Below are 27,317 nucleotides of genomic sequence, written 5' to 3'. Positions count from 1 at the left end.
TTCACCAGTGGAATGTTTAATAGTAAAAATATTCAGAGAATCTCTCACTATCTCCTTCTTGTAAAATATGCATTTCTGACAAACCTTTTCTGTCTGAAACTATTTTCCAGTATAACAGAATTTGTTTATTACTGGGGTTTGTTAAAATATTCCAGGTGAAATCTAAATGTTAATCAATGCAAATCTATGTGAGAGTTTAGCTGCATGTTAATCGCACCTGTTTGCCTCGTGGATGAAATCCCTTGAAAATGTCTTGCCCTGTGACACCGCTCTGGTTTTTCACCTCCGGGTACCTCGCTCTGACACACTGGAGAATGTGTTTGTAAATCAACCGGACAATTCCTTTGCCCCTTTCTGAAGGATGAACATTTAATGCTTCCATTGCAGCTGTCTGTCCATCATCCACGATGTGAGCAGAAACCAGAGCGACCTGGAAATAGAGAGGAAGACAGGGAGGAATTCCCACTGGTGTCCATGTATCAGAAGCACAAGTGTATAAAGCAGAGCGACTGACCTGTTCTTTCTGCCTGGTGCTAAGGGTTTACATTGGTGTTTCGTCGAAAACAATCCCAAATGTTCTGACTTTACTTCAGATTTCCAGCTGTTGCAGATGTTTCAAAGAAAAGCAAATCCAGAGTGGGGAAAGGACATTCATAGAATCCAACAGCACAGAAGGAGGCCATTCTACCCATCGTGCTTGTGCCGGCTCTCCAATTAGTCCCACTCCAGCCTCCCAGAGCAGACATCCAGTGGTGAGATGAGAGTGACTGCTCTAGACATCAATGCAGCATTTGACCGAGTGTGGCATCAAGCAGCCTGAGTCAAATTGAAGTCAGTGGGAATCGGGGAAAACTCTCCGCTCTCCTGCCTGGTGCTTCTTGTCTGCCTGGCAGTCAACCATTCCCTCTCTGCCTGCACGCTCTTAAGCTGTGGGCTGACCATCGACTAAAATACGCTATCCACATAGGTCTTGGCATCGCGGATGCAACGGAGTGACACCAGCTGCTGCTCCAGTTCTGAAAGCTCGAGCTCGAGCTCCTCCAGCTGATGGCACTCTCTGTACATGTGTTTGCCCAAGACACGTGAAGAATCCTGGAGTTCCCACATGGCACTGGATGTGCATTCAACGAGACTGAGGTGCCCTGCCATGTCTCTATTTATTAGACTACTAATTAAACTCACTGGAAATAAATTTAAAGACTTGTCCCTGATTTGATCTGAAATAGAAACACTCACCAGCTACTCACCAATCAGCTCCTTCCCTTGTGCTGACTTCAGTTTAATTGTTGTTTCCTCTCTCCATGATGCGTGTGCCTCCCTCACCTCCAGGCTCTTCAATTCTTCAACTAATTGAAGAGTTGCTCAAAATATTAAACACACAAGTGTAGTATGTGTAAGTATATCACTAATTAACCAATATACTTGCTGGTAAACCCTTGGGTTCTGCTGCTCCTTCCACTATGTTGAGTTAGATATGAGGACAATTTTTCAATTTGTCCCTGCCTCTGTTTTCTCTGATTTGAGGCACTGTTGTGGGTTAGATACAGAGTAAAGCTCCCTCTACACTGTCCCCATCAAACACTCCCAGGACAGGGACAGCACCGGGTTAGATACAGAGTAAAGCTCCCTCTACACTGTCCGCATCAAACACTCCCAGGACAGGGACAGCACGGGGTTAGATACAGAGTAAAGCTCCCTCCACACTGTCCCCATCAAACACTCCCAGGACAGGTACAGCACGGGGTTAGATACAGAGTAAAGCTCCCTCTACACTGTCCCCATCAAACACTCCCAGGACAGGTACAGCACGGTGTTAGATACAGAGTAAAGCTCCCTCTACACTGTCCCCATCAAACACTCCCAGGACAGGGACAGCACCGGGTTAGATACAGAGTAAAGCTCCCTCTACACTGTCCGCATCAAACACTCCCAGGACAGGGACAGCACGGGGTTAGATACAGAGTAAAGCTCCCTCTACACTGTCCCCATCAAACACTCCCAGGACAGGTGCAGCACGGTGTTAGATACAGAATAAAGTTCCCTCTACACTGTCCCCATCAAACACTCCCAGGACAGGTACAGCACGGGGTTAGATACAGAGTAAAACTCCCTCTACACTGTCCCCATCAAACACTCCCAGGACAGGTACAGCACGGGGTTAGATACAGAGTAAAGCTCCCTCTACACTGTCCCCATCAAACACTCCCAGGACAGGGACAGCACGGGGTTAGATATAGAGTAAAGCTCCCTCTACACTGTCCCCATCAAACACTTCCAGGACAGGTACAGCATGGGGTTAGATACAGAGTAAAGCTCCCTCTACACTGTCCGCATCAAACACTCCCAGGACAGGGACAGCATGGGGTGAGATACAGAGTCAAGCTCCCTCTACACTGTCCCCATCAAACACTCCCAGGACAGGGACAGCATGGGGTGAGATACAGAGTAAAGCTCCCTCTACACTGTCCCCATCAAACACTCCCAGGACAGGGACAGCATGGGGTGAGATACAGAGTAAAGCTCCCTCTACACTGTCCCCATCAAACACTCCCAGGACAGGGACAGCACGGGGTGAGATACATAGAAACTCTTCCTCTGCACTGCACAAACAAGGTTTCCAAATCCCAACCTCACATGATCTCTTGGTATTTCTCCTCCCACCTCAGAACTCAGGCTCCATCAGCTCCTGCCACTTTCTTCATCCCACCATTGGCGGCCATGTCTTCTGCCTTTAAAGCCCAACCCTCCTGAATTCCCTCCTAAATTTCTGTCTCTCCACCTCTCGCCCCTCCTTTAAGTCCCAACTGAGAATCCAGATCATTGCCGAAACTTCTGGTCAACCCTTACGAATACCTCCTTCTTTGGCTCAGTGTCCATTTATCTCTGACCCACCTCTGGGTAGCACCTTGGGATGTTTCTCTGTGTTCAAGGTGGGTTCTAATTACAAGTTGTTGTTGTAACAGCATGCCAGTCTTCAGTTCTCATCGCACCATTGATCAGTCTGCACGCCCGGCTCCCTGGATCAGTGTGGGCAGTGCCCACCAGTCATCTTCATGGATCAATCAACAAAGCCTCGTTAAACTATTTTATTCATGGTGCCTTTCAAAATGAGCAATGGTGGAGCTGATTTCTGTCCGGTGACACTGGGCCAACTCATAGCCAATCCCATTGGTCCAAATAAAATAGGCCCTCCTGGCAATAAATCCATGAGTTCTGTCATTGGGTGGAAATTGTGGAGATTGGGGCTGGTTAATTGGCTCAATGTTGCTGCTTCTGGGATCATTGGTGTCAGGTGACTGCAGGTTGTGTGTATAAAAGGAGCTGGTTGGTGGGTGAAGGGATGGTTGAGTTGTTTGGTATCATGGGGGATTTTGTAATGAGGGGTTTGTTCCCAGTGCTGGTGTTAGTTGGAGTTGTCTGTTGCTCTGATACTTGGCAACAGTTTCGAGACCAGAGGTTTCCATGGACAATAGTAAAAGCCACCCCTGTGCCTCAGAGAGTCCCTCCAACTGGGTCTCCCTTTGGTTCCCATTTCCATGTGTCTGAGGGTCGAAGTGTGTTTCCACTGCAGACTGTGACGGTGCAGTGTGGAGAGCAGAACCTGCTGGTCAGGGTCCAGATGGATTTATTTGGAAGCAGGCACCTGATTAAAGCTGCTGACCTGACCCTGGGGACAGCAGGTTGTCGGCCGACCAGGATCTACTCTCAGAACCACACTGTCCTCTTTGACTATGGGCTCCATGAGTGTGGCAGCAGATTGCAGGTAATGTGAGTCCTTGACTCTTGATTCTATTTCACTGTATTGCTTTCTTTCCCATTCTGAGCTCGTTAACATTGTGTGAAACCCCACCTCCCAGGAGAAACAGCCTCTCTGCATCTACCTTGTGGAGCCCTGTTGGAATTATTTCAGTAAGATTGCCTTTCATTCTCAACTGAGCAGAACATCTTCCATTTCAGACTAACTCCTCTATCTTTTCACTGATTTCTTTCAGATGGCTGGAGATTTCCTGGTCTACACCACCCACCTGAACCACACCCCCCAGTATCATGGATCTGTCATTGTGAGAACAAATGGAGCTGTCATTCCCATTGAGTGTCATTATTTTAGGTAACAGTTGAGTGAATTTAATATGAATTTTTCAGTGTAATGCAAATTGTCCTAAAATGTCTCTTCCTTCCAGGAAGGGGAATGTGAGCAGTAACCCCATCAAGCCCACCTGGATCCCATTCAGCTCCACCAAGTCTGGAGAAGGGCATCTGTCATTCTCTCTGCGCCTAATGAATGGTATGTGATGGGTGGATGGGGAGTGATTTCCTGTACTCACCCACTGGGAGTTGTACCCACTGTCTCCAACCCTTGTCCTCTTGTACTTCAGATGACTGGCTTACAGAGCGCACCTCGACTGTCTACTACCTGGGTGACCTCATTCACATTGAGGCCTCTGTTTCAATGACCAACCACATGCCCCTGAAGCTCTACATTGACCGCTGTGTAGCTACATTGAGCCCAGACAAGGATTCCACCCCGAGATACAGCATCATTGACTACAATGGGTAAGGAGCTCTCTGCTTTCTCCAGCTGCTCCCATCTCAATGGCTTCACTTGATTCCCTTCATGTCCCTTTTTGAATCTTTCTCCAGTTGCCTCCTGGACAGCAAAGCTGAGGACTCCTTTTCAACTTTCGTGTTGCCAAGAGACGAGCGTGAGCTGGACAAGCTCCGGTTTGATCTGGATGCTTTCCGCTTCTTTGGAGATGACCGTTCCTTGGTAAGAGGAAGCTGATCATTGGGGTCTCCATGTTGGGAGGGAGTCACTAATGACGTGATAAATTTATCCCTCAGATTTTCATCACCTGTCACCTGAAAGTTGCTCCAGTGGATCGGAGAGATTCCATGAACAAAGCTTGTACTTTCCAGAAGATGCAGAATGTGTAAGTTCCCTTTCTCTCCCTTAGTGTTGTAGGGAAAGGTGATGGACAACCTGGTTGATCAACTGTTTCTCTTGTTTAGCTGGACCCCATTGGAGGAATCCAACAATGACATTTGTGCCTGTTGCCATGTGGGTAACTGTGGTGTGACAAGGGAGTTCCGATTTCCTTCCAGAGGAAGGAGGGATCTTGTACCTGAAGCTGGTAGGACATTGATCCTCTAGATGTGGGAGATCTCCCTTTACCCCCTCTAACTGGCATGTTTGATATTGTAGAGAGTGAAGCTGGATTGAAGTGGGAGGGTGAGGCCTCACTTGGACCCCTGGTCATTCTGGATACTGAGGTGACTGACCTGGCAACGGAGTCCCTGAATGAGGTTGAGCAAAGGCTGCAGGAGAGGTCTCCAGGTGGTGAGTTGGCTGACTGCTAGTTTCCATTTTCCCTTCAGTGTTTCCTTCACTAACCATTGGTATCTCATTGCTTTGTAGGTGTGGAGTCTGAGGTGGTTCTGATTGTGGCCCTGACTGTGACAGCTGTCTGTCTGATCTCTGCTTCATTGATAGCCTTGTTCCTGTACAGGAAACACAAGCTAATGTACTTCAATTAGTTATCAAATGATCAATAAATGTGTGGAAAGCGTAATCTGTATTGGTGGTTCTTGCATTTGGTCACTGATGCAGGCCATGTAAGTTCTGAATGCTGGTTGCTTTCCATATATTTGTTAATGTGGGTTGAGTCCCAGTGCTATCATGCCTGGTGAGTTTTTAGCTTTCACAAGCCATTGGGGAATCCATACACTTTCATTAGCTTGTTGATGTAACTTGGAAGAGTTTGCCTAGAACTAATTGAGGGACAGACTGCAGTCCAATTAAGATAAATGAGGGTTCGGTACTCCTGTAGCGTGAGGTTGAAAGACCTGCATGTTGTATCCCTGATCCTATTTGGCATGGGGGGGGGGGCAAAGTGAATCCCACTAAATTGCACAAACCTACTGAAACTAAGGATTGGGTAGAATTGTCACTCCAGGAGGTGGCCGTTTAAATGTCCTCCAGTTTTGACTGGACATTCAAATATTGGACTGTTCATCTACAGGCCTTGTCAGCTGAAGCATTCCTTTAAGAGCCCCTTGAAAGACATCTTCAATGTCCTGTATCAGCTTGACGCATGTTTTCATATCCTACTCCAGAAACATCAACACTGAACCCAAACTGGCACTCCTAGTGCTGCATTATCACGGGTACTGGGGTCTCCTGTGCCCTCAGATGAACTCCGCATACCCCCATTACTGTTGCCCATTTACATGCGCCTCTAACTTCCTGTTTTATACCATACCCAACATTACCACTACTGTTCTGTGGCCTACAAACAATTCCCACCAATGTTTGCTGTGCTGCTCCTTGCTGTTTCTTAACTCCACCCAAACTGATTCTCTATTTTTTTTCTGTTGATCTAAGATCCCTTCTCATTAATGGATTTATCTTGTCTCAAGTGTGCTACCCACCTCTTTATACCAATAATGAATATTCCATTCCCACTGTAGCCATGTGTCTGAAATGGCAACTAACTCATATCCATTTACCCCTTTGTGCCTTCAAAGGGGCGGCACAGTGGTTAGCACCGCAGCCTCACAGCTCCAGGGACCCGGGTTCAATTCTGGGTACTGCCTGTGTGGAGTTTGCAAGTTCTCCCTGTGTCTGCGTGGGTTTCCTCCGGGTTCTCCGGTTTCCTCCCGCATGCCAAAGATTTGCAGGTTGATGGGTTAATTGGCCATTATAAATTGCCCCTAGTGTAGGTAGGTGGTAGGGAAATATATAGGGACAGGTGGGGATGTGATAGGAATATGGGATTAGTGTAGGATTAGTATAAATGGGTGGTTGATGGTCGGCACAGACTCGGTGGGCCGAAGGGCCTGTTTCAGTACTGTATCTCTAAACTAAATCTACCATGTCTGCATTCTGATCTTTGCTTGCCTCTTTCGCTTACTATTCTACTTCCTATTACTGGTTTTGCTTCTCAATTATCTGAGCTCCCTCTCTGGTTCCCAACCGCCCTGCTGATCTAGTTTAAACCCTCCCCGACATCACTTGTAAACTTGTGTGGGGCTGCATTTTGAGAGCATTCTACCTCGTCCATGTACTGGGTCCCACTTATGATCAGTTGCCATACCGGCGCTCCAACAGCAGGTGGTGGTAGAGTCTACACTGAGCTCACTGCTGTCCCCTAGTGGCCTGGACACAAGGTGAAACTTGGCTTGTGTGGAGAGTTGGCAACCTGAGTGGGGTTTGTGAATGACTGTACGTGCACAAAAGGTAGATGTGGTTGTAATCAACTATCCAGAGCTGTTGGGTAAACCAACCCATGTTTTATTTCCACAGCCAGCACCCCTTTACAAACAGCTGCCATCTAAGGCCAGTTGATGTATTTTGGTGGATTGTACTTGGGTTTCCAAGTCTGCAAGAAGTCAAAGACTCATAAAATAACACTTGTGCCATCCAAGTGTCAGGCAATGACCATCTCCCTGGCATAGCTATCAATCAGTGTATGCTGGCTCTCTGAGCTATCCAATTAGCCCCCACTTCTCCACCACCCGCCCCCCCCACCACAGCCCTGCATGAGTTTTCATTTAAGTATTTATCAATTCAACTTTCAGTTGTTGGTACTGATTCCAGCACTCTTTCAGGCAGTGAGTGTCCCTCCGCACCATGAAACAATTTCACACCAAGCCACGGAAGGTGATATTGGGGCAGTTGACAAAAGCTTGATCAGAGATTGTCATGAAGAAGTGGATAGAGCCTCACTAGGGGTGGGGGGGGGCCCCATCAATGGAGTGATTTTTAAAATTGGGGTGCAGAGATCTGAGGGGTATGGGGCTGGAGGAGACTAAGCTGAGGAGGGAGGTGGATGAGGCCACAGAGGGATTTGGAAACACAAGTCCCAATTACTGACCCCGTTACCAATGGCAATGGGAAAAGACCACACTGCCCATCTTCAAACTGAGATCAGTGTTGCAAGTTTATCTTCCCATTCCCTGCTTTCACAGTAACACTCATGCACCAACTCTTCTGACCAGTGTTGACTTGTCCAGGATTTTTTTGTTTATTTTTCACATTCTGTCTTAACGTGTTCCCTGAGAGGTCACTGGTTTTTTTTTTCTTCTTTGCAAGGAGTCAGTTCACCCTGTGTCGACGAGACCAATGTGCATCTAACTCTTTAAAACAAGAGTTCACTTGTGTACAGTCTGTAACGTGGCCTGGCATCCTGAGGTGGTGAGAGATGAACTGACATACTTGAGTAACAGTGTGCTGTTCCCACGTGATCAATCCAACTTCTCCCATTTCACCAGCGCACCCCAATCCTAGTGGTTCAATTATTCAGTAACCTCTGCCATTGTCACAAGGTTTCTGCATGAAAACTGATGCAGACAACACCAGCAGTATTGGCAACACTTTTCCAGTGTGGTTCCTTCAGTCTAGCTTTCCCTGTGCGACAAAGCATTAAATGTGCATCTGCACCAAATTCTCAGCCTGTTTTCAGAACTTCCGACTTCCAAATTTAAAATGGAAACCTGCTTTTTCACCGCATGCTCCTTCTCCAGGGACACCTGGGCCCGAACGTAACCGCGGAAGAGAGGCAGGCAATCGGGGAGGACGGACCCCCAGACGGCCTGCAACCTGGACCTGTGAATTGCCACCTTGGCCAGGCCCAGGAGCAGACCGACGAGGAGATCCTCCTCCCGGCCCAAGCCCCTCCGCACCGGGTGCCCAAAGATCAGGAGCGTGGGACTGAAGTGCAGCCAGAATTTGAGGAGCAGCCCCTTCAGATACTCAAATAGGGGCTGCAACCTCGCACACTCCGTATAAACGTGGAACACTGACTCGTCCAGGCCGCAGAAAGTACAGGCGGCCTGGGAGTCCGTGAACCTACTTAAAAGTCTATTGCACGGGACTGCTCTATGCAGCACCCTCCACCCCAGGTCCCCGATGTAAAGGGGGAAGACTCCTGCGTAGAGAGACCTCCATCGGGGTTTCCCCTCGCCGCCAGATGGCAACGCGGACCGCCAGGGCGTGTCCGGCCGGCTGACGAGGGCGAGGAAGTGGAGAGTGTGCAGTAACAACCCATACAGGAAACCCCTCCGCGCCGATTGGAATAGCACGAAGGGCATTTCCGAGAGGCGGCTCTGTGCGGGACCGGCTCCCGAGGAGGGTTTCGGGGCCTGGGTCCGATGAGCAGTTCCGGCCGAGCGGGGGTCAGCTCGGCCGGGATTGCTCCGCACTCCCGAGCCCCCTCGCCACCCGCAGTGAGGGGCGTCCCGGGGGTTTCGTCTACTCCTCCGCCCGCCGGACCGTCCCCGGAGTCAGCTGCCTGGACAGCCGAGGCGCAGTCCTCCGCCGGCGGGGGAGCGCCCTGACTGGAGGCGACCATGTTCCAGACTCTGAATAGATCCCGGTAAACGACAGGCAACTCCCTCAGAGGCGCGGCTAACGGATTCCACCGGGAGCTGCGTGTCGTCTTGAAGGCAGTGACACTGGCGGAAAAAATACGTCGCCAGCGCACACCATCTGGGAGGACGCTCGACGTACAGGTATCTCTGCAGGGTCCGAAGGTGGAGAGTCGCAGCCTGGGTGCGGACGCACACCAGCGACTGACCGTCCTCCTCAATCGGGAGACTCAGGACCGCGGCAGAGACCCAGTGTTTCCTCTTGCCCCAGAAGAAATGGACTAGTTTCTTCTGGATCTTGGTGGCAAATACAGGGGGCGGGGCCAAAGTGACCAACCAGTACCACAACATGGAGGCCACCAGTTGGTTTATGACCAGCGCTCGGCCCCTGTAGGAAAGCATTCGGAGCAGTCCTGTCCAGCGCCCCAGCCGAGCGGTGACTTTCGCCTCCAACTCCTGCCAGTTTGCCGGCCAGGCTTCCTCAGCGGGGCTAAGGTGGACTCGCAGATAGAGGAGGTGCGTGGTGCTCCATGCAAAAGGTGTCATCTCCTCAGGCAGGGAGTCCACCTGCCACTGACCAACCAGGAGTCCGGAACATTTCTCCCAATTGATCCTCGCGGAGGACGCGGCAGAAAAGGTCTGCTGGCAGTCGCGCATCCTCCGCAAGTCAACGGGATCTGTGATTGCGAGGAGCATGTCGTCTGCGTAAGCCGAGAGGACGACCCGCATGGCCGGCTCGCGCAGAGCCAATCCCGTCAACCTCCTGCGAAGCAGGCACAGGAAGGGCTCCACGCAGATGGTATACAATTGGCCGGACATGGGGCACCCCTGACGCACTCCTCTCCCAAATCGAAGGGGCGCCATCAAGGACCCGTTAACTTTGACTAGACACTCTGCGGCGGCGTATAAAAGTCGGACCTGGGCCACAAAATGCGGACAGAGTCCAAAAGCGCGCAGAGTCCCGAAAAGGTAATAGTGATCCACCCTGTCGAACGCCTTCTCCTGATGGAGGGAGAGAAAGGCGACCGACTGACCAGTCCTCTGGGAAAGATGGATCAGGTCCCGGACCAGGTGGATGTTGTCCTGGATGGACCGGCCCGGGACCGTGTAGGACTGGTCGGGGTGGATCATGTGGGCCAGCACGGAGCCCAGGCGGGTAGACATAGCCCGGGCAAAGATCTTATAATCCGTGCTGAGGAGGGAGACCGGACGCCAGTTTTTAAGCAGGCGGAGATCGCCCCTCTTCGGCAGCAGGACGATGACCGCCCTGCGCCACGAGAGGGACATCTCCCCGGTCGCCAGGCTTTCCCCCAGGACCCGCGCGTAATCGTCCCCCAGGACGTCCCAGAACGCCCTGAGGAACTCCACGGTCAACCCATCCAGCCCTGGGGATTTGCGCCTCGAGAGCTGGTGGAGGGCGCCAGTCAGCTCCGCCAACGTGAGCGGAGCCTCCAATCCTTCGGCGTCCTCCGGGCTGACCTGCGGCAGGTCCTCCCACAAAGCGCTGCGCGCATCCTCGCTGGACGGATCCGGAGAGAACAATGCACTGTAATAAGTCCGGACCAGGAGGCCCATTCCCTCCGGATCCGTGATGGAGGATCCGTCGTCGGCCAGCAGCTCGATGAGCTGCTTACGGACCCCCCGCCATTTTTCCAGCGAGTAGAAGAAGGGAGAGGCGCGGTCCAAATCTTCCAGGATCTGGATCCGCGACCTCACGTACGCGCCTCGGGACCCTATGAGCTGCAGGTCCCTCAGCGCGCCCTTCTTCTCTTTGTACGCCTGCCACAGAGCCGGGTCCACGACGGCATGACCGAGGCGGGACTCCAAGTCGAGCACCTCCCTCTCAAGGCGCCCGATCTCGGCTTCCCGCCTCTTGGTCGACCCCCTCGCGTACTCCTGACAGAAGACGCGGATGTGAGTCTTGCCCACATCCCACCATAGCCTCAAGGAGGGGAAGCCCCCCTGCTTCCTTCTCCAGTCGGCCCAGAATCGACAGAACGAGTCCCGAAATCGCACGTCCTCCAGCAGCCAGTACGCGGACCCCGCCCGCGTGCGGAGCGGAGTAAACTCCGCCCACACCAGGCGGTGGTCCGAGCACGGCACCAGCCGCATGGAGGCCGCCGAAACGCGGGAGACGTACGCCTGCGAAATGTAGAGGCGGTCGATTCGCGACCCCCCTCCTCCAGACCTCCACGTGAAGGCGCTGGAGTCTGGATGGAGATTCCGCCAGACGTCCACCAAGTTAAGGGAGCTGATCAGTCCCCTCAACTTCTCCTCCGACGCTTGGCCGCGCTGGGGACCGGAGCGATCCCCCACCTTGAGGGTGCAGTTAAAATCCCCCCCCGAGGATGATGCACTCGCCGCTATCGATGGAGCTCAAGAGAGCGGACACTTCTTCAAAGAAGCGCGCTTGCAACGCGCCGGGCCTAGGCGCGTACACATTCACAAAGTGGAGCGGCACGCTACCCAGGCGAACGGCGAGGTGGAGCAAGCGGCCCGGCACTAGCTCCTTGACCCCCAAGATCTCCGGCTGAAAAGTCGGGGCCAACAAGATAGCCACCCCACTAGAAATAGGGGTGAGGTGACTCATGTAGACCCCACCCTGCCACTCCAGGAGCCAGGTGGCTTCGTCTCCCGGAACGGTGTGGGTTTCCTGCAGAAAGCTCACCGCGTATCTCCCTTCCCTAAGGACAGAGAGATTGTGAAATCTGCGGTGAGCCCCTCTGCTGCCGTTGATGTTGAGGCTGGCTATGGTTATCTTCATGTCAAAGGTAATTAAAAACCCGTCACAAACACCTCACTGAGGAGGGAGTGGAAGTGCACCTGGCCCTCCACTCCCCCAGCAACCCATTGAGGGACACATTAAAACGGCGCCTCTCAACCAGTTTCACGTCCGCGCGCTTGCCCGCTATCTTAAGGGCAGCACGGACGGACTGTATGATCAGCGCCAGATTCGACCAACGGTCGAGGGCCAGCTGAACTTTATTGCGGCAACCTCTGCAAGCCGCGAGGAAATCCCGGAGTTCCGCTGTGGGGATGAGAAGAGATTCGGTGGAAGGCACGAGGGACTCCACCACCTCACTGGCGATGGAATCAAGATCATCCTCCGTGCCCCGCACTGAATCCCCATCCTCCTCTGGGTCGTCACCGCCAGCGGCCGACACATCTACCACACACTGGGGCGGACGTCCCGGCCGCGCCAGCTGGTCCCGCCTCTGTCACGATCCCACCCCCAGGATCGATGGCGGAGGAGTCCTCTCTGGGTTCTATTGTGAAACTGGAGCCTGTTGGCACCAGCGGTTCAGGAGCCCCCTCCACCTCCGTCCCCAGGCCAATGAGTGGTCCAGGGGAGACAGAAGTTCCGGACTCCGGGAAACCAGCCGGAACCAAGACTGGAGGCGGCGAGAGGAGGCCATCTCCCGCTCCGCCAGCACCCACAGGCCCAGCAGATGGGGCAGAATTCTCAGTTATAACTGGGTCGGGTGTCTCCTGGTTGGTGGTGGACTCCGGCTGGGAGGCCCGACCCTCTGGGGCCTCGCCCTCCCCTTCATTCAGGGCACCCGACCCAGTAGCAGTGGCGGAATGGGCGGCTTCCCCAGGCACCCCCACCACAAGCAGGGCCCCACTTACTCCTTCAGGAGGGGCCTCAAGTACCGGGGCCTTCCCCTCCCCTCCATCCTGAGGAATAGGGAGCTCCTGCGCGGACTTTGCAGCCTTGGTGGTGGCAGTAGGGGGAACCTGAGGACCAGAAACAGGAGGCAGCTCCCCTCCAAAAGATGGGCCCTGCACCTCAGGGCCCTGTGTTATTTCTGTGGAGGGGTGCCTTCTCCTCTTTTTCGCACTTGGGCGCGGAGACTCAGACCTCCATGTCATCAGAGGCCTCCACCTCCGCACCCTTTTTTTCCTTTTTTGTCACCCTGGGCCTGAGCCCAGCCCTGGGACAGGTGGATTCCATGGGAATGGGCTTTGGGCTGAGCTCAGGCTCGGGTTGAGTCAAAGTGTCCAGGGGACGCGCCTCATGATGTTTCTTTTTTCCCCGCGTCTTCCTTCCGCTCGGACGGACGCTCCCCTCCCCGCCGGAGGCTGTGAAAACCACAGCCTCCGGAACCGACTGAGCGGTGTCTATTGGATGTGTTGGGGGAGTGGGAGGAGGTGCTGTGGAACCACTCTGGGCCGCCGAGGTGGAGCTGGCGGCCGGGAGGTTGGGGCAGTTCCTACGAACATGCCCCACCCCCTTGCAGACGTGGCACCGCGCCCCATCCGAGGTCCAGAAGACGCAGTAGGCCGTCCCCTGGAACTCCACATTAAATTGGCCCTCCGTGTCCTCCTCCCGCGCCAGCTGCATAAATAACTGGCGGCGGAAGGAGTAGACATGTTGGAGGCTGTGCTCCCGAAGACCAAGCCGGACTGGGGTGATCCCTGACCTCACCTCCCCCAGATGGTGCAGGTGGGGGAGGAGGAGCTCACTGGGAATGAAGGGTGGGACGTTGGACAACATTATCCGATGCGCAGTGGCCCCCAGAGGGTCCACTGGCAGGAAGGTCCCCCCCCACAGTGAGCCCTTTACTCAGGGCCAGGGACACCGCCCGCTCGGTCTTCAAAAAGAACACAGCCTTCCCATACATCTTTGAGGCCGCAACAATGGCTGAGGGGCCGACAACCACGGCCATTGCCTTAATGCAGGCCTCAATAGACATGTTGGGGTGGGGATAGCTCTTCACCCCATGGCTGCATGTCAATAATTTAAAGGGTGACGGGGCCACGTGGGCAGCCACAGAAGCTGCAGCTGCGTAGGTAGTAGAGGGCCCCGCCACCGGTGATGAAGGGCTTGCCATGGGTCTAAGCTAAACCCACCCCAAATTGTGGACTTGCACACTAAATAACAGCGACTCACAGAAAAATTTGAAAAGACAAACAAACAAACAACAGGTTAGTGGAGAGGCTGAGGTAAGAGAGGAGAGGCAAAGGCAGGCTGGAAGGGATGACTTGCTTTCTGGAGGTGGTGCTCACAGTACACTTAAAACAAACAGTCTTTGAAGTTGGTCTTCCGGTCTTCTGGTTGGGGGAGTCGTCTTCACCTGGGTCAGCTGAAGCTGCCCAGGCACTATCTATCCCCTTCCGTCTGTTTAGCTGGGCAGCTTCAGCTGACCCAGGCTTGGCAATTGGGGTGGGGAGGGAGCTTCCCTGTGTGCTTGTGCAGCAGCACAGACTCTTGTTGAATTGGCAACCCCACCCCTTGTTCCTGCCACTTGTTCCTCCCCCAACAGTCCAAAGTAAATTACTGGTGTTCAGCACCCACCTCTAGACAAAGCCTTGTTTCCAAAAGTAGAATGTCTCTCTCTTCTCTTTAATGGCGATTGTTGTTGGAGCTTTCCTCCCGCTTGGTTGGAACGGCTCTCCCTTGCTCAGTCTCGCTCCTCTCTCCACCTCTGCAACCTCCAACTGCTACCAGCACTCTCAGCTGAGGCTCGTTGCTGCAATCAGCAGTCAAACCCTGTACTGTACCTGCCCTGGGAGTGTTTGATGTGGACAGTGTAGAGGGAGCTTTACTCTGTATCTCACCCCTGTACTGTACATGTCCTGGGAGTGTTTGATGGGGACAGTGTAGAGGGAGCTTTCCTCTGTATCTCACCCCTGTGCTGTCCCTGTCCTGGGAGTGTTTGATGGGGACAGTGTAGAGGGAGCTTTACTCTGTATCTAACCCTTTTTTTTTTAAGAATGGCAGTGTCACGTGCAGTGCCTTCCTTGGATGTGTCTGAAGTCTTGGAGCTTGACTTTCCTACGTCATCTTACAAATGGTCTTGGAGGTTTAATCTAGCAGGGGAGTAGCTATGTCATATACCCTAGACCGGCACAGTGGTCCTCCTCTAGGGGGTCATCCTCTGCGACCGAGTGCTGAGCTTCAGGTGGGACGTACATGGAGCTGAGCGAAGGGGGACGCCCGCCTCGCCAGCCAAATCAACCCCAGCGATCAATGGGGTGACAGATGTCACGTTGTGCATGGCCAAGGGGTACTTGATGCCCAAACTAAGATCAGTGTTGAGCACACTCTCTGCTCGGGCATAAACTCCCTTACCTCAGCTACAAGAACAACACCATTTCCATGCCAGTCCCCTACCAGCTTGTGGTCTCGGAGTGGGGTTACTAATCAGCTAGCCATGCCCAGTAGCAGCTGGCATCTTGTCTGCCCAGGCCTAGTTCATGTACCCAAGTTCGAGCCAGCGGGCAGGAAACCTCCATCCTATCTGCCGAGCTGGGTCTGGATTTTAACCGAAGAGGTTGAACGTTAGGACGTCCGGAAATGCTGAACGGCTGTAATATGGGAAATGTGATAACCAATGGCTGGAGGCAAGCACCCACAAGCAGTAGCGTGCGAACGATTGTTTGAGGGATTAACATTGGACAGGACAGCAGGGAGACAATCCCCTGCTCTTCGGAATAGTGGCCGTGGGATCTTTGACATCCACCTGCGGGAGCTGCTGGGGTCCTCCGGGTAACGGCTCATCTGAAAGACGGCACCTCTGAAAGGGCAGCACTCCCTCGGTGTACCCCCACCCCCGGCAGCCAGTATCTTCTTTTCCAACCTCTGTTTAAGATTGTGACAAAGCCAGGAGAGAGACGCCGTCTTTCCATCATTCATTTTTATTGAAGCATCCATCACACAAGTGGTTTATACAATGGATTTGTATCGAAGAACTCCCACCAAGGTCGCGCAGAGCAGAACCCCAAACAAAAGCGTGAAGCCGAGGACCTTGGCTACTTTACACTGTCTATTATCTGAAATGAACAAGAACCGGTTATTTGGGCTGAGGATCGAGACTGGTTATGTCTAATCAGTTGTGTTGGATAAAACTTGGAGAAAATCTAGCTCCCCAACCAATTCTGAGAGAAATAGTCCGACCCGCACAGGAATGTTCCGTAAAGTCACCAACAGCTGCATTCATCATTTATTTTTATCCTTTCACGGGGATGTGGGCATCACTGACAAGGCCAGCATGTGTTGCCCATCCCTAATTGCCCTTGAACTGAGTGGCTTGCTAGGCCATTTCAGAGGGCAGTTTAAGAGTTGACCACATTTTGCTGTGTGTCTGGAGTCACATGTCGGCCAGACCCGGGTCAGGATGGCAGATTTCCCTCCCCCCTAAAGGACCTTTTTGGGTTTTAATGCCAATCGATACTTTCCTGGCCCCATTACTGAGATTAACTTTCAATTCTGTTTTTTTTTTTTTATTCATTGAATTTGAATTCCGCCCAGCTGCCGTGGTGGGATTTGAACCCGTGTCCCCAGGAGCATCAGCCTGGGCCCTCTGGATTACTAGTCCAGGGACATTACCACTGCGCCACCGCCTCCCCTAAATCTACTGTGGCTGGCAGGTGCCGTTGAAAAGAATTGACTGTAACGTCACTCCAAATAACAAGAGTGCAGTTCTCGTCAAGAAAGACACTGGGAGGCCCTTTCCCACCCTGGCAGAACAGGCTCAAGGGGCCGAATGGTCAACTCCTGCTCCTATTTCTTAAGGGGAGAAAAAGGACCACTTGCATTTCTACCCTACCTCTCGTGACCCCAGTATTTCCCCAAAGTACTCTACATCCACAATGATGTATTTTAGCAGGGTAGTCATTGTTCTAATGTCTGAAAAGTGGCAGCCAATTTGTGCACAGCAAGCTCCCACAAACAGCAATGGTGATAACCAGATAACCTGCTTTAGTGATATTGGTTGAGGGATAGAATATTGGCCCTAGGACACCAGGGGAGAACTCCTTCTCCCACCCCCCCAAACCCCCTGCCCTTCTGCAAATAGTGGCTGTAGGATCTTTTTACATCCACCTGTCATGGCAGACGGGGTCTCGGTTTAACCGAGAGATGGGACCTCTGACAGTGCAGCATTCCCCCAGTACTGCACTGGCACTGTCGGCCTGGATTTTTGCGCTCAGGTTTCTGGGGTGGGACTTGAAATCAAACCTTTTGACTTAGAGGTGAGAATGGGCCATATTTGATACGACAAGCCGGCCTGTTTAGAATATTGTACTCCAGTTTTACTGCCCTACTTCAAGAAGGACATCATTAACACAACAAATTGCATTAGTATAGCACCTTTAATGTAATAAAACATCCCAAGGTGCTTCACAGGAGCGATTATCAAACAAAAATTTGACCCTGAGCCACATAAGGCAGTATTAGGGACAGGTGACCGACAGCTTGGTCAGGGAGGGCGGGTTTAAGGAGGAGGGAGAGAGAGAAAGGCAGAGAGGGTTTCGGGAGGGAATTCCAGAGCTCGGGGCCCCCAGGCAGCTGAAGGTACAGCCGCCAATGGTGGAGCGATGGGAATCCGGGGGGGGGGGGGGGGGATGGGCAAGAGGCCGGAAGTGGAGGAGCAGCAGAAATCTCGGAGGGTTATATGGGCTGGAGAGAGTTTCAGAGAGAGGGAGGGGGGAAGCCATGGAGGGATTTGAAAACAAGGATGAGAATTTTTAAACGGAGGGGTTGCTGCAGTGGGAGTCAGTGTAGGTCAGCGAGCACAGCAGGTGATGGATGGTTAAGACTACAATGGGGAGAGGGTGCGGAAGTGATTCACCGCAGTCCCCACCATGTGTAGCGGGCACGTTCATGAGAAAGTCATTTTCCTGATAAACGCAATGGTCAGAACAACACGGTCATGCTCTTAACGGCACGTGATAAGAATGTTGGCTGCTGGACTGAGACAAGTCATTTTCTTGTCAAAAGGGGTGTGAAGGAAATTTCCTTATTGCCATTTTGGAGTGGCGTCGTAAGCAAATTCATTTTGACTCCGTGCCAGCGTGGCAACAGTGACTCTCCTTAATGTTGATGACAACAGAGTGGCAATGCTACCCTTAAGAATGGATGCACAACATCCTCACCAAGATGGGTAGACAATAGCTGTAACCTGCTCCTGCTTTGCCTGCAATTTCTTCTGAAATACCAATGGCTTTTGGGGTGGGAATATGGTCTAAGGTGCGTTTTAAACCAACTAAAATCCGCCACAAAAAAACATCACTGCATCCTCTCAAAAAAAAAAGGTCCACCAGTTGCCTGAAAATTCCGCTACATTTAACTCCTCCAGCCTGCTCCGCCGCCACTCAATGAGATCACGGCTGACCTGTGACCTAACTCCATATTCCCGCCTTTTTCCCATATCCCTTAATACCTTTTATCTATCAATCTCAGGTTTAAGATTGACAATTGATGCAGCATCTTTGTGAAAGAGAGTTTTCAAACTTCTACCACCCTTTGTGTGTAGAAGTGTTTCCTAATTTCACTCCTGAAAGGTCTGGCTCGAATTTTTAGGCTGTGCCCTCTCGCCCTAGACTTCCCCCAATCAGTGGAGATAGTTTCTCTCTATCTAACCTATCTGTTCCCCCGTCATACCTTGGAAACTTTGATCAAATCACCCAACCAACAGCCCGGGGGTTACCATTGACCAGAAACTGAACTGGACCAGCCATATAAATACCATGGCGACAAGAGCAGGTCAGAGGCTGGGAATTCTGCAGTGAGTAACTCACCTCCCGACTCCCCAAAGCCTGTCCACCATCCACAAGGCACAAGTCAGGAGTGTGATGGAATACACTCCACTTGCCTGGATGGGGGCAGCTCCAACAACACTCAGGAAGCTCGACACCATCCAGGACAAAGCAGCCCGCTTGATCGTCACCCCATCCACAAACATTCACTCCCTCCACCACCGACGCACAGTGGCAGCAGTGTGTACCATCTACAAGACGCACTGCAGCAACTCACCAAGGCTCCTTAGACAGCACCTTCCAAACCCTTGACCTCTACCAACTAGAAGGACAAGGGCAGCAAACACATGGGAACGTCACCACCTGCAAGTTCCACTCCAAGTCACACACCATTCTGACTTGGAACTATATCGCCGTTCCTTCACTGTCGCTGGGTCAAAATCCTGGACCTCCCTTCCTAACAGCACTGTGGGTTTATCTACCCCACATGGACTGCAGCGGTTCAAGAAGGCAGCTCACCACCACCTTCTCAAGGGCAATTAGGGACGGGCAATAAATGCTGGCCTGGCCAGCGACGCCCACATCTCATGAAAGAATAAAAAAGAATTACAGGGAATACAACCCTAGTTTGTGTAATCTCGTCTCGTAATTTAACCCTTGGAGTCCTGGTATCATTCTTGTAAATCTACACTGCACTCCCTCCAAAGCCAATCGAATCCTTTTAACGTTTTAAACACCTCGATCGGATCATCCCTCTTTGCCTGCGGAGTGACTTTTTTTCAGCACATTTGGGAATGGAGTTAATGGGGATATCTTCATCCCGGGATTGTGAGGAGAAGGAGGATGGAGATAGAGAAAGGGGTGAGATTGGAGGAATGTTAGTCTGGAATCTCCAAAAATATTTCCAGCCTACAGCTGGTGACTCCCTCACCGGGGTCTACAGACCCAATAAGGTCTGACTTAGAGATTCCTGCAGCTCCCGGAGAGGACTCAGGAGAGCCCCCCCTCCCCCGCAACAGGACAGGACCACAGAACCACCACCATCAAATCAATGAAGGTGAAAGTCAATTCGCTGCTACCTGTATCCCCATCTCCCTGCTACACACAGACACCCACCCTCACAAAGCACATCATCTTCCAAGACTGCCCAGTGGTCCAACACGAGGCAGAGGCCTACATTTCCCCTGCCATCAACTGGACGTCCAAAAGACGAGACCCTACGGGGAATTAGCTCGGCATTCTACGTGGTCAAGCCACCATGTTCAACCAGAGGTGGCCAGGAAATCGTGAAGGAAACTTCCCATACTTACTTGGTCTGGGTTTATATGAGACTCCAGTCCCAAGTCAACATGGCTGACTCTCAACTGCCCTCTGAGATTAATCCAAATAGCAAAAAGGATGCATCAGTACAAAAAAGAAGGCTCACCATCACCTTATCAGGGTCACGAGAGATGGGCAGTAAATGCCAGCCTTGCCAGTGAGACCCACAATGGCCCATCCAGCACCTCCCGATGGGTGTTTCTGTGCGGGTGCTTGGCCAGCTAAGATTTTGAAGGTCGAGTTGTTCAACACCAATGGGTTCCCTTTGAGCCAGCCAACAAATTCCCACTACTCCCCAATCTGTTATCCCCGCCAAGAGGTTGAGGGATGGATAGGATGGTTCCCCTCAAGTCTCCGAGATACCTGACATGACTCCCATCTCAGGGTTGTCCCAGGTTTGGGAGGAGGGGGGAGAAACGTCCCGCTCTCGGGCTTAAGGGTGCGATGTCAAAGGGATGGTGGGGCCAACAGGTACACAAGAGAGTGTTACAGTGAGTGGCGTGGGATATATCAGAGTGTTACAGTGAGGGGTGTGGGGTATATCAGAGTGTTTACAGTGAGGGGTGTGGGGTATATCAGAGTGTGACAGTGAGGGGTGTGGGGTATATCAGAGTGTTACAGTGAGGGGTGTGGGGTATATCAGAGTGTTACAGTGAGGGGTGTGGGGTATATCAGAGTGTGACAGTGAGGGGTGTGGGGTATATCAGAGTGTTACAGTGAGGGGTGTGGGGTATATCAGAGTGTTACAGTGAGGGGTGTGGGGTATATCAGAGTGTTTACAGTGAGGGGTGTGGGGTATATCAGAGTGTTTACAGTGAGGGGTGTGGGATATATCAGAGTGTTACAGTGAGGGGTGTGGGGTATATCAGAGTGTTTACAGTGAGGGGTGTGGGATATATCAGAGAGTGTTACAGTGAGGGGTGTGGGGTATATCAGAGTGTTACAGTGAGGGGTGTGGGGTATATCAGAGTGTGTTACAGTGAGGGGTGTGGGGTATATCAGAGTGTGTTACAGTGAGGGGTGTGGGGTATATCAAAGTGTCAGAGTGAGGGGTGTGGGGTATATCAGAGTGTTACAGTGAGGGGCGTGGGGTATATCAGAGTGTTACAGTGAGGGGTGTGGGGTATATCAGAGTGTGTTACAGTGAGGGGTGTGGGGTATATCAGAGTGTGTTACAGTGAGGGGTGTGGGGTATATCAGAGTGTGTTACAGTGAGGGGTGTGGGGTATATCAGAGTGTGTTACAGTGAGGAGTGTGGGGTATAATCAGAGTGTTACAGTGAGGGGTGTGGGGTATATCAGAGTGTGACAGTGAGGGGTGTGGAGTATATCAGAGTGTTAGAGTGAGGGGTGTGGGATATAACAGAGTGTTACAGTGAGGGGTGTGGGGCATATCAGTGTGTTACATTGAGGGGTGTGGGGTATAACAGAGTGTTACAGTGAGGGGTGTGAGGTGTATCAGAGTGTAACAGTGAGGGTTGTGGGGTATTTCAGAGTGTTACAGTGTGCGTTGTGGGGTATATCAGAGTGTTACAGTGAGGGGTGTGGGGTATATCAGAGTGTTACATTGAGGGGTGTGGGGTATATCAGAGTGTTACAGTGAGGGGTGTGGGGAATATCAGTGTGTTACAGTGAGGGGTGTGGGGTATATCAGTGTGTTACAGTGAGGGGTGTGGGGTATATCAGAGCGTGTTACAGTGAGGGGTGTGGGGTATATCAGAGTGTTACAGTGAGGGTTGTGGGGTATATCAGAGTGCAACAGCGAGGGGTGTGGGGTATATCAGAGTGTTACAGTGAGGGGTATGGAGTATATCAGAGTGTTACAGTGAGGGGTGTGGGGTATATCAGAGAGTGTTACAGTGAGGGATGTGGGGTATATCAGAGAGTGTTACAGTGAAGGGTGTGGGGTATATCAGAGAGTGTTACAGCGAGGGGTGTGGGGTATATCAGAGTGTTACAGTGAGGGGTATGGAGTATATCAGAGAGTGTTACAGTGAGGGGTGTGGGTTATATCACAGAACATAGAACATAGAACATTACAGCGCAGTACAGGCCCTTCAGCCCTCGATGTTGCGCCGACCTGTGAAACCATCTGACCTACACTATTCCATTTTCATCCATATGTCTATCCAATGACCACTTAAATGCCCTTAAAGTTGGCGAGTCTACTACTGTTGCAGGCAGGGCGTTCCACGCCCCTACTACTCTCTGAGTAAAGAAACTACCTCTGACATCTGTCCTATATCTATCACCCCTCAACTTAAAGCTATGTCCCCTCGTGTTTGCCATCACCATCGGGGGAAATAGACTCTCACTATCCACCCTATCTAACCCTCTGATTATCTTATATGTCTCTATTAAGTCACCTCTCCTCCTCCTTCTCTCCAACGAAAACAACCTCAAGTCCCTCAGCCTTTCCTCGTAAGACCTTCCCTCCATACCAGGCAACATCCTAGTAAATCTCCTCTGCACCTTTTCCAAAGCTTCCACATCCTTCCTATAATGCGGTGACCAGAACTGCACGCAATACTCCAGGTGCGGTCTCACCAGAGTTTTGTACAGCTGCAGCATGACCTCGTGGCTCCGAAACTCGATCCCCCTACTAATAAAAGCTAACACACCATATGCCTTCTTGACAACCCTATTAACCTGGGTGGCAACTTTCAGGGATTTATGTACTTGAACACCAAGATCTCTCTGCTCATCTACACTACCAAGAATCTTCCCATTAGCCCAGTACTCTGCATTCCTGTTACTCCTTCCAAAGTGAATCACCTCGCACTTTTCCGCATTAAACTCCATTTGCCATCTCTCAGCCTAGCTCTGCAGCCTATCTATGTCCCTCTGTACCCTACAACATCCTTCGGCACTATCCACAACTCCACCGACCTTCGTGTCATCCGCAAATTTACTAACCCACCCTTCTACACCCTCATCCAGGTCATTTATAAAAATGACAAACAGCAGTGGCCCCAAAACAGATCCTTGCGGTACACCACTAGAAACTATACTCCAGGATGAACATTTACCATCAACCACCACCCTCTGTCTTCTTTCAGTGAGCCAATTTCTGATCCAAAGCACTAATTCACCTTCAATCCCATACTTCCGTATTTTCTGCAATAGCCTACCATGGGGAACTTTATCAAACGCCTTACTGAAATCCATATACACCACATCCACTGCTTTACCCTCATCCACCTGTTTGGTCACCTTGTCAAAAAACTCAATAAGGTTTGTGAGGCACGACCTACCCGTCACAAAACCGTGCTGACTATCGCTAATGAACTTATTCTTTTCAAGATGATTATAAATCCTATCTCTTATAACCTTTTCCAACATTTTACCCACAACCGAAGTAAGGCTCACAGGTCTATAATTACCAGGGCTGTCTCTACTCCCCTTCTTGAACAAGGGGACAACATTTGCTATCCTCCAGTCTTCCGGCACTATTCCTGTCGACAATGACGACATAAAAATCAAGGACAAAGGCTCTGCAATCTCCTCCCTGGCTTCCCAGAGAATCCTAGGATAAATCCCATCTGGCCCAGGGGACTTATCTATTTTCACACTTTCCAAAATTGATAACACCTCCTCCTTGTGAACCTCAATCCCATCTAGCCTAGTAGTCTGAATCTCAGTATTCTCCTCGACAACATTTTCTTTCTCCACTGTAAATACTGACGAGAAATATTCATTTAACACTTCCCCTACCTCCTCCGATTCCACACACAACTTCCCACTACTATCCTTGATTGGCCCTAACCTATTTCTAGTCATTCTTTTATTCCTGATATACCTATAGAAAGCCTTAGGGTTTTCTTTGATCCTATCCGCCAATGACTTCTCGTGTCCTCTCCTTGCTCTTCTTAGCTCTCCCTTTAGATCCTTCCTGGCTAGCTTGTAACTCTCAAGCGCCCTAACTGAGCCTTCACGTCTCATCCTAACATAAGCCTTCTTCTTCCTCTTGACAAGCTCTTCAACTTCTTTAGTAAACCACGGCTCCCTCGCTCGACAACTTCCTCCCTGCCTCACAGGTACATACTTATCAAGGACACGCAGTAGCTGCTCCTTGAATAAGCTCCACATTTCGATTGTTCCCATCCCCTGCAGTTTCCTTCCCCATCCAACGCATCCTAAATCTTGCCTAATCGCATCATAATTTCCTTTCCCCCAGCTATAATTCTTGCCCTGCGGTATATACCTGTCCCTGCCCATCGCTAAGGTAAACCTAACCGAATTGTGATCACTATCACCAAAGTGCTCACCAACTTCTAAATCTAACACCTGGCCAGGTTCATTACCCAGTACCAAATCCAATGTGGCATCGCCCCTGGTTGGCCTGTCTATATACTGTGTCAGAAAACCCTCCTGCACACACTGGACAAAAACAGTCCCATCTAAAGTACTCGAACTATAGTATTTCCAGTCAATACTTGGAAAGTTAAAGTCCCCCATAACCACTACCCTGTTACTCTCGCTCCTGTCAAGAATCATCTTTGCTATCCTTTCCTCTACATCTCTGGAACTATTTGGAGGTCTATAGAAAACTCCCAACAGGGTGACCTCTCCTCTCCTGTTTCTAACCTCGGCCCAGACTACCTCAGTAGACGAGTCCTCAAATGTCCTTTCTGCCGCTGTAATACTCTCCTTGATTAACAATGCCACAGCCCCCCCTCTTTTACCATCTTCTCTGTTCTTAGTGAAACATCTAAATCCCGGAACCCGCAACATCCATTCCTGTCCCTGCTCTACCCATTTCTCTGAAATGGCCACAACATCGAGATCCCAGGTACCAACCCATGCTGCAAGCTCACCCACCTTATTCCGGATGCTCCTGGCATTGAAGTAGACACACTTTAAACCAGGTTCTTGGTTACAGTGAGGGGTGTGCGTTATATCAGAGTGTTACAGTGAGGGGTGTGGGTTATATCAGAGAGTGTTACAGTGAGGGGTGTGGGTTATATCAGAGAGTGTTACAGTGAGGGGTGTGGGTTATATCAGAGAGTGTTACAGTGAGGGGTGTGGGTTATATCAGAGAGTGTTACAGTGAGGGGTGTGGGTTATATCAGAGAGTGTTACAGTGAGGGGTGTGGGGTATATCAGAGAGTGTTACAGTGAGGGGTGTGGGGTATATCAGAGAGTGTTACAGTGAGGGGTGTGGGGTATATCAGAGAGTGTTACAGTGAGGGGTGTGGGTTATATCAGAGAGTGTTACAGTGAGGGGTGTGGGTTATATCAGAGAGTGTTACAGTGAGGGGTGTGGGGTATATCAGAGAGTGTTACAGTGAGGGGTGTGGGGTATATCAGAGAGTGTTACAGTGAGAGGTGTAGGGTATATCAGAGTGTTACAGTGAGGGGTGTGGGGTAAATCAGACAGTGTTACAGTGAGGGGTGTGGGTTATATCAGAGAGTGTTACAGTGAGGGGTGTGGGTTATATCAGAGAGTGTTACAGTGAGGGGTGTGGGGTATATCAGAGAGTGTTACAGTGAGGGGTGTAGGGTATATCAGAGTGTGACAGTGAGGGGTGTGGGGTATATCAGAGAGTGTTTACAGTGAGGGGTGTGGGGTATATCAGAGTGTTACAGTGAGGGGTGTGGGGTATATCAGAGTGTTACAGTGAGGGGTGTGGGGTATATCAGAGTGTTACAGTGAGGGGTGTGGGATATATCATAGAGTGTTACAGTGAGGGGTGTGGGTTATATCAGAGAGTGTTACAGTGAGGGGTGTGGGTTATATCAGAGAGTCTTACAGTGAGGGGTGTGGGATATATCAGAGAGTGTTACAGTGAGGGGTGTGGGGTATATCAGAGAGTGTTACAGTGAGGGGTGTGAGGTATATCAGAGAGTGTTACAGTGAGTGGTGTGGGGTATATCAGAGAGTGTTACAGTGAGGGGTGTGAGGTATATCAGAGAGTGTTACAATGAGGGGTGTGGGGTATATCAGAGTGTTACAGTGAGGGGTGTGGGGTATATCAGACAGTTCCAGTGAGGGGTGTGGGGTATATCAGAGTGTTACAGTGAGTGGTGTGGGGTATATCAGAGAGTGTTACAGTGAGGGGTGTGGGGTATATCAGAGAGTGTTACAGTGAGGGGTGTGGGGTATATCAGAGAGTGTTACAGTGAGGGGTGTGGGGTATATCAGAGAGTGTTACAGTGAGGGGTGTGGGGTATATCAGAGAGTGTTACAGTGAGGGGTGTGGGGTATATCAGAGAGTGTTACAGTGAGTGGTGTGGGGTATATCAGAGAGTGTTACAGTGAGGGGTGTGGGGTATATCAGAGAGTGTTACAGTGAGGAGTGTGGGGTATATCAGAGTGTTACAGTGAGGGGTGTGGGGTATATCAGACAGTTCCAGTGAGGGGTGTGGGGTATATCAGACAGTTACAGTGAGGGGTGTGGGTTATATCAGAGAGTGTTACAGTGAGGGGTGTGGGGTATATCAGAGTGTTACAGTGAGGGGTGTGGGGTATATCAGAGTGTTTACAGTGAGGGGTGTGGGGTGTTTCAGTGAGGGGTGTGGGGTATATCAGAGTGTTACAGTGAGGGGTGTGGGGTATATCAGAGTGTTACAGTGAGGGGTGTGGGGTATACCAGAGTGTTACAGTGAGGGGTGTGGGGTATATCAGAGTGTTACAGTGAGGGGTGTGGGGTATATCAGAGAGTGTTACAGTGAGGGGGGTGGGGTATATCAGAGAGTGTTACAGTGAGGGGTGTGGAGTATATCAGAGTGTTCCAGTGAGGGGTGTGGGGTATATCAGAGAGTGTTACAGTGAGGGGTGTGGGGTATATCAGAGTGTTCCAGTGAGGGGTGTGGGGTATATCAGAGAGTGTTACAGTGAGGGGTGTGGGGTATATCAGAGAGTGTTACCGTTAGAGTTATAACCCCTGACTAACCCATCAAGGGGATGAGAACTGTTCCCATGAATCCATGTCCACTTGCACTGATATCATTCACCCTCTCTGCGACAATGGACCACAAACTGTTATTTTTCAGTGATGCCTCCCCAGAAACTTCAAAGTTATCCTCGATGTTTGAGGGCTCTTTGTTTATCTAAAGGGTGTTTTGTTTTACATTTCGTTTGCTCGGTGTCTGAAAGGAGAGTGTTTGATTTGTCCATCTTATTCTCGGTTGTCCTTTTCAAGTCAA

General features: G+C 51.1%; 2 protein-coding genes across 2 annotated transcripts in view; one reads left to right on the top strand and one right to left on the bottom strand.

The window, feature by feature from the left end:
• Positions 1-2,964: 2,964 nt before the first annotated feature.
• Positions 2,965-15,649, top strand: LOC137357464 (zona pellucida sperm-binding protein 3-like). Its single transcript, XM_068023809.1, has 16 exons — positions 2,965-3,075; positions 3,572-3,763; positions 3,993-4,108; positions 4,182-4,285; positions 4,377-4,554; positions 4,642-4,768; positions 4,843-4,931; positions 5,011-5,119; positions 5,206-5,338; positions 5,417-5,522; positions 6,115-6,165; positions 6,383-6,484; positions 8,093-8,159; positions 8,524-8,607; positions 15,238-15,377; positions 15,559-15,649. Exons 1-16 carry the CDS (start codon positions 2,965-2,967, stop codon positions 15,647-15,649), a joined length of 1,800 nt encoding a protein of 599 aa, XP_067879910.1.
• A 387-nt stretch (positions 15,650-16,036) lies between these two features.
• Positions 16,037-27,317, bottom strand: part of LOC137357463 (protein phosphatase inhibitor 2-like) — a 58,185-nt gene continuing 46,904 nt past the window's right edge. The window contains exon 7 of the mRNA XM_068023808.1: positions 16,037-16,143. Coding sequence (XP_067879909.1) covers positions 16,037-16,143 — 107 coding nt within the window. The remainder of the gene's footprint in view (positions 16,144-27,317) is intronic.

This window comes from Heterodontus francisci, chromosome 48 (genome assembly GCF_036365525.1).
Source record: "Heterodontus francisci isolate sHetFra1 chromosome 48, sHetFra1.hap1, whole genome shotgun sequence".
Taxonomy (NCBI): Eukaryota; Metazoa; Chordata; class Chondrichthyes; order Heterodontiformes; family Heterodontidae; genus Heterodontus; species Heterodontus francisci.
The sequence above is the reverse complement of the archived record's forward strand: the minus strand, read 5'-3'. Positions and strand labels throughout refer to the sequence as shown.